This window comes from Nannospalax galili, unplaced genomic scaffold, assembly GCF_000622305.1.
Source record: "Nannospalax galili isolate Female #2095 unplaced genomic scaffold, S.galili_v1.0 scaffold236, whole genome shotgun sequence".
NCBI lineage: Eukaryota > Metazoa > Chordata > Mammalia > Rodentia > Spalacidae > Nannospalax > Nannospalax galili.
Window position 1 is genome coordinate 2,710,497 of NW_008338710.1, and position 7,504 is coordinate 2,718,000.

General features: G+C 38.8%; 1 protein-coding gene across 2 annotated transcripts in view; it reads left to right on the top strand.

Moving 5' to 3' along the window:
* Wdr19 (WD repeat domain 19) overlaps positions 1–7,504 on the top strand; it is an 89,323-nt gene that overhangs the window by 41,482 nt on the left and 40,337 nt on the right. For both annotated transcript variants that reach the window (XM_008833229.3, XM_008833230.3), the window contains exons 21-23: positions 3,877–3,934; positions 6,580–6,720; positions 6,792–6,874. In XM_008833229.3, coding sequence (XP_008831451.1) covers positions 3,877–3,934; positions 6,580–6,720; positions 6,792–6,874 — 282 coding nt within the window. The remainder of the gene's footprint in view (positions 1–3,876; positions 3,935–6,579; positions 6,721–6,791; positions 6,875–7,504) is intronic.

Consider the following 7,504-nt stretch of genomic DNA (forward strand, 5'->3'; position numbering starts at 1 on the left):
TTACATAATATATACCATATAAAATATATAATATAATATACAAAAGTATAAAATAAGCAAAATATCAGCATCCAATTCCAATTTTAGATATTAGTTGAGATTCTACAATATTTATACAACATTTTTTTTTTTTTTCAGTATTTTGAGACAGGGTCTCCTGTAGCCTCAGCTGGTCTGGAACTTGCTATGTAGACAAGGCTTGCTTCTATCTCACAAAGATCTGCTTGCCTCTGCCTCCTGAGTGCTGGGATTAAAGGTGTGTGCTACATTGCCAGGCTATTTATATAATACATTTTTTTAACTTTTAAAAAAACTTCATTGAGAATTTCATACATGCATATATGGTGTTTTGATCAAATCCATGCCCACTCCCTCCCCTCCAGCACTTCCCTTATTTCACCATCACTTTTTTCTGACAACTTCATGTATTCTTTTTTTATTGCTTTCTTTCTTTTGAAATGGGGTTTCTTGCTATTCTAACATTACCCCTTTGAAGAGGTAACCCTAAAAGATTTTAGGGATTAGGTAAGAGCTCCCAAATACTTTTGTCATTTTTTGCCTTTGGATCAGAGTATGTTGCTAAGAGGCCCAAGGACATTTTGACTTTTAGCCAAGAAACTGGCTACTTTCCTTTGGGGTCTTTTTTACCCTAACTGCCTAGCCAATTCCTACCTCCTATTTGATCACACCATCCTCTGAAGAGGTTACCCAAATTACTGATGGGGAATCGGGTCGTAGACCACTCTGGCTTCTTCCATGCTGAACTTTCAAGAATGCAAGGTGATGCAATTGGGGTACCCCTCAGTGGGTCTATCTAAAAGACTCCCAAATTGCATAACTCTTATCTCTAGGGGGAAGAGAAAGTCCTTGACTGGTGAATAGGAGATGTGAAGGAGAAGTAAAGGCAAGAGTAGTTAGCATTACAAGTTCTAGACAGAGAACCAGAAAAAAGTCAGAACAGGGCAAATTTCAAATGTTCATATCAGAGTACGTTGGGATTTCTTGACGAGAGCTTCCAAAAGGATCCCTCTATTGGGTTCCTCCTGAAGAGTGATGGATTCAGGATTTGCTTTCAGGTATTTTGATAGCTGTTGGAGTGGGTAGAATCGGGGGCATTCTCAACCCCTATGCCAGAGGGAGGCCAGAACCTGGCACTCTCTGGCGGTCTGCTGAGATCACAGCCGCTACACCAATCAGTCTTTCATTTCTAACCAGGATACCTCGTTTTAAATTTTCTGTTCTGAAGATAAAAGCTCTTTGGAGATATTTCTTCTTAATCTTGATTTAAATTTGCCACATTTTTCCCTTTAAAAAGTAGATCTGGGGCTGGAGAGATGGCTCAGCAGTTAAGAACACTGGTTGTTCTTGCGAAGACCCGGGTTCAAATCCCAGCACCCACATGGCAGCTAACAACTGTCCATAACTCCAGTCCCAGGGGATCTGACAGCCTCTTCTGACCTCCACAGGCATTGCACGACACGGGTGCACTTACCTACGTGCAGGCAATACAGGCATACAATACACATAAAAAAATAATAAATAAATAAATGAATAAATTTAAAAAGTAGATCTAGGGATGGGGCTGGAAAGATGACTGAATGGTTAAGAACAGTGGCTGCTCTTTCAAAGGACCCAGGTTCACTTCCCAGCACCCATATAGCAGTTAACAGCCATCTGTTAATCCAGTTCCAGGGGCTCCAGCACCCTCTTCTGGCCACTGTGAGCACTGTACACATTCAGGCAAAATACTGATATACATCTAAATAAATAAATAAATAAATAAATAAATAAGTAATAGTAAATCTTGGGACTAGGGATGTAGTTAAATGAAAAGAATGTATGTTTAGCATGTGAAAAGCCCTTGGTTTGCCGGGCATAGTGGCACACACCTTTAATCCCAGCACTTGGGAGGCAGAGGCAGGCAGATCTCTGTGAGTTCAAGGCCAGCCTGGTCTACATAGTGAGTTCCAGGACAGCTGGGGCTACAGGGAGACCCTGACTCAAAAAAGACCAAAAAAAAAAAAAAACCTCCATGTACCAAAATACTTTTTACTCCTTTCTGGAGAATTGAAGTCTTTGTAACAAACCCTTCCTCTTTGCCTCACTAGAGTTAGCTGAGCTCAACTCAGTTGGAAGTCTTTGCTGTGGTGGTGGCGGTGGCAGTGGTGGCAGTGGCAGTGATGGTGTTGGAAGTTGTTTTAACCTTTTCTTTGTGATACTTCCCAAAGCTCTTGCTGCTGTTTTGTGTACACACACACCCCTAACACTCCTGGCCCCCAGCAGTCCAGAGTGTCCTTATGATAATAGTGGCTTACCTCATCTTCTTATCAAGTGTCCCAGTTGCCACCACGCACTGAAGTTGACACCTAAGACTCTAGGCCTGTGTTAAGTTCCATAGGTGTTTCACTAGGCATCTAAGACCTTGATTAGGTCAAAGCAGAACCTGCTATCAAGTCTAGGTAAGATTTAACACTCCAGTGTGAGATTATACTAGGAGAAGTCCAAAATGAAATAATAGTAAAATAAAAGTAAAAGTAGACTTCCTAGTTCTTAATTTAGCATTTCTTGAATGAACAGGATCCTAGGAAAGAAACTGTCATTCTTCTTGTCAAGAGATATCCCTAGGTGAGCTGATATAATTGGGCCCAAATTAGACATTCCTGCTCAGGAAAATTGCTTATTGTGAAGCCTTGGTCTGACAAAAGAAAGTCCTCAGTCAACAGAACAGCGTTCCAAAACCTTCCTTATCCATCAGGAGTGGTAGAAACCAAGTGACACTCAAAGAAGTTGAGTAATTGGCCTGAGCTGGTGAAGGAGACTTGAGTTCCTTGTCCTAATGTTGTTTCACAGCTGATTGATTACAGCGGAGGAGATTGTTTTTCAAGGGAAGATAGTTCCTAAATAAAAGGGCTTAAGCAAATCTGAATAATGGAAAGCTCAAACTCAGGTCAGGCACAGCAGCAAGCACCGTACCTGCTGAGCTGACTTACTGGTTCCCAGCCCAGATTTATCCAGTACACATTCTTCCTATAAATATTGAGCATTTGGAAAATTTAGGTTTTTATGGTCATATGATTATCATTTGTGTCTTAAAGGAAATCATTAACTAAAAATACTCTGTAAAATTTACCATAGTTCTCCCCAAATGCCTAAGCTATCCTACAGTAAGTACCTTAGGATATACCTATGGTACAGAATCTTTTTATTTAATATTTTACTATTTAATATTCCTTTTTAAGATTTATTTTATGTGGGGTTTTTATTTTATTTATTATTTTTATTTTATGTGTATGCATGTATTGCCTGCAGATAGGTAAGTGCACCCATGTCATGCAATGCCCGCGGAAGTCAGAAGAGGCTGTCAGATCCCTTGGGACTGCAGTTACAGACAGTTGTTAGCTGCCACATGGGTGCTGGGATTCAAACCCGAGTCTTCTGCAAGAACAACCAATGTTCTTAACTGCTGAGCTATCTCTCCAGCCCCCTTATTTTATGTTTTGCCTGTATGTATGTATGTGTACCATGTTCATGCCTGGTGTTCAAGTATGCCAGAAGAGGACATTGAATCCCCTGGAACTGGAGTTATGAACATTTGTGAGCTGTCATGTGGGTGCTAGGAACTAAACCCGGGTCCTCTGAAAGAGCAGTCAATGTTCTCTTTAACTGCTGAGACATCTCTCCAGCCCCCAGTTTAATATTCTTAAAGCAACCAAATAATAATATGCCGCACTTTGAATGAATGCTGGCATCCATGTTGTATAGCACATCTTTCCTGAGCATAAAGCAACACAGTGGCAGAGAGCATGTTTAAGTGTTGTATATGTAACTAAATTACCTAAATACAAAGTGACATTCACTGTGATTTCTTTCTTTCAGGGGTGATTATGTAAATGCTTTGGCTCATTATGAGAAAGGAATCACAGGCGACAATAAGGTAACATTGCATAAAGATGAGATATTCCTAATGCTCCAGGAGTTTGTTTCCACTTTCATTTTAAAATCTGGGTCTTATTTGCATTGTATTCATTCAGTATCTAGGAGCTGAACCTAGTTTTTCAGTTCATTAACAACTTTGCAAGAATAACCTTAAAACTGGAGATGGCAATATATTTTTATCCATCACATCTGCTTTCCATCACATCCTAAATATAAGTTTCTAATTAAGATTGAAGTAAAATTTTTATTTCTACCCATTAATAGACCAATATAATTTAGTAAAAGAATGCATAACAAATTATGGCATATCCAAGAGTGTTACATTACACACTCTTAAAAGATCAAACTACATTTCTGTGTACTGATTTAGAAAGGCCATGAGCAAGCTAATGCTGCTTTTCACAGAATGGATACCAGGTTGATCTTTGCTTAGTGATTTCATTCTTTTGTGAATACCTACATTACATACAATATGTATCATAGGCCAACTGTGATTTTCATAAAACTTTTCTTTTTACTCGTTTCAGTAATCACTTTGGAAAGTTAATTCCATAGTAGTTAATTCTACCATTTTACCTCAAACCTTTTTTTTAAAAGACCGAGTCTCACTGTGTAGCCCTGGCAGATCTAGATCCATCTTGCTGTGTAGACCACACTGACCAGAACTCACAGAGATACACCTGCCTCTGCATCCTGAGTGCTGAGATTAAAGGCGTGCACCACCATACCTGGCCCACACACTAAATCTTTGAAGATGAACCTATAAAGCTCATACCCATGGTGACACCTTCACACTCTCTCATTCCAGAATTTTAGCCCAAGTGGCTCAACTTTGCAATAGAAATTGGTGATTTTAAGTTATAAAGTCTTATAAAGATGTCTTATAAAGATTATCTTATTTTCTGTTTATATCTAGCATAGTTTTTACAAAAGGACTGCAAACTCATCCAATTTATTTTTATTTTTATTTATTTGTGTGTGTGTGTGTGTGTGTCTGTGTCTGTGTCTGTGTCTGTCTGTGTGTGCGCCAATATGTGTGGGTGCCCTTGGAAGCCAGAAGAGGGTGTCAGATCCCTTTGAGCTAGAGTGATGAGTGTTATGAGTATGGATGTTGGGAAAAGACTCCAGTTCTCTGGAAGAACAGGAAGCACACTTTACCCCTGAGTCATCTCTCAAGCCCCCAAACTCATCCAGTTTAAGAACATCACCAAAGTATGTTCATGTGAGAAGTGGGAGGCTAGTATTCACTCTTCTATTTGCACTATTTTTTTTTTTTTTTTTTTTTTTTTTTTTTTTTTTTTTTTTATATTATGACTATTATAAATTTTTCTGTTACATGTTCCACATTTTATGATTTGAATTCACAAAGATCCGCCTGCCTCTGCCTCCCAAGTGCTGGGATTAAAGCCGTGTGCCACCATGCCCAGCTATTTGCACTATTTTCTAATGTTTTTATATGTTGCTGTTCAAAATCTCTGTGAAGCACACAAATATATATGCAATGCAGATTTTTACAAAATGTGAATTATTCTTTTCTTCCACTGAGCAATGATCAGTAGGTTCCCATGACAGGCAAAGCAGCCTTTTGCTTATGCATGGCCTTTCCAAGCCGACATGTGTGAGTCTGGTTTAATTTTGTAAGAGCTTCTAATATTCCATTGCTTAGGTGTACTGTCATTTTTCATCTACTCCCTTATTTATGGAGTTTCTCTTCTAGTTCTCAAAAATAATGCAAACACTTCATTCAGTGAATAGTTTCCCTAGTAGTCACTGAAGACAGTATTTCTGAAGGATGTATTCTTTTGTTTTGGCAGCTAAGGATCAAGCCCAGAGCCTTGAGCATGCTACATAAGTACTCTGCCACTGAGCTATATCCCAGCCTGAAGGATGTATCTTACAGTTGAGATTTCCAGGCCATATATGTACTTTTCATTTTTGGTATTATAAATTGCTCTGGAAAAGGAATTATAGTAATCCATACACTTATCCATTAAATAGATATATTGTGTATTTCCCAGTATTCTCAGTAATACTGGATCATGTAATTTGGGTAAGTAAATACGTATATTATCTTATTTTCTATGTATTTGATTATTAGTGAAGTTAAACATACTTTATTACCTTGGGGTTTTGTTGTTGTTGTTGTTTTTATGAATTACCTTATCATAGCTTTAGCTCATTCATCTTTTTTAAAATTTTTACTTTTTTATATTTAGTTTATTGTAAGGATGGTGGCACACATGTAGAGGTCAGAGGACGGCTGGTGGGCATCAGTATTCTCCACCACATGGGTCCCGGGGATCAAACTTAGATTCTAAGTTTTGACAACAAGCACTTTGACCCACTGAGCCATCTAGCCAGCCCTCTGTTGGACTTTCATACCAAGAAGAGGTATAAAACAAGGCACCCTCACCAAGAGTAGCAAAAACTTTAAGTATAAAAGGTCTAGACTACAATTTTGTATTAGTTGATTTAAAATGTGTGTGTGCGTGTGTGTGTGTGTGTGTGTGTGTGTGTGTGTGTGTTTCAATTTCAAAATTGTGAGACTTTCTTAAAATGATAAATGATAGTACACTTTGCCTGGCTGAAATGCATCATGTGAAACCAGGGTCTGGTACATTAGGACTTGCCTTGTCATGACAGGAACACGATGAAGTGTGTCTGGCTGGAGTGGCCCAGATGTCCATAAGAATGGGAGACATCCGCAGAGGGGCTAACCAAGCCCTCAAACACCCCAGCAGGGTCCTCAAAAGAGACTGTGGAGCCATACTGGAGAATATGAAGGTATTCCTTGGTCTGTAGATATTTATGTGATCTTATCACAAGTTTAGTATTTTAATAATCCTCTATTTTAGCAATTTTCAGAAGCAGCCCAACTATATGAAAAAGGCCAGTACTACGACAAAGCTGCCTCTGTCTACATCCGCTGTAAGAATTGGTAAGGGCTAGTAGAGTTTGGTTTAGAAAGTAGTATGCCTGGTCTCCTCACTTGTCCCTTCGGCACTCTTCTGTCCATCTGTTCTCTGGGATCTGCCTTCTGTCTCTATTTTCACTATGTGAGGAATTCCCATCAACGGTTGCTCCCCAAAGAGCAGCACCTTCTCCTGTTTGGTATATGTTATGGGAAAACAAAAACTTTATTGTCCCATAAGAGTTAATGAGCTAATCTTCATCTTCCCACCCTGTGGATGAAGGAGAAAGTGCCAGGAGGAAAGGCAGTTAGGGGGCTGAAGAGATGAATCAACAATTAAGAGCACTGGCTTCTCTTGCCAGAGGATCTGGGTTCAGTTCCCAGCACCCATGACATCTAACAAGTGTCCATAACTCCAGTTCCAGAGAATCTGGTGCCTTCTTCTGACCTCCACAGGCATTGCATATATGGGTACACTTACATATATGCAGACAAAACACTCATACATATAAAATAAAAAACATAAAAATTTTAAAAAAAGAAAAGGCAGTTAAGTCTACTTTTTTTTTTTTTTTTTTTTTTTTTTTTTTAAAAAAAAAAAAAAAAAAAAAAAAAAAAAGAGGACGATAAATCTTTCACTGTGATATATCAAAATAA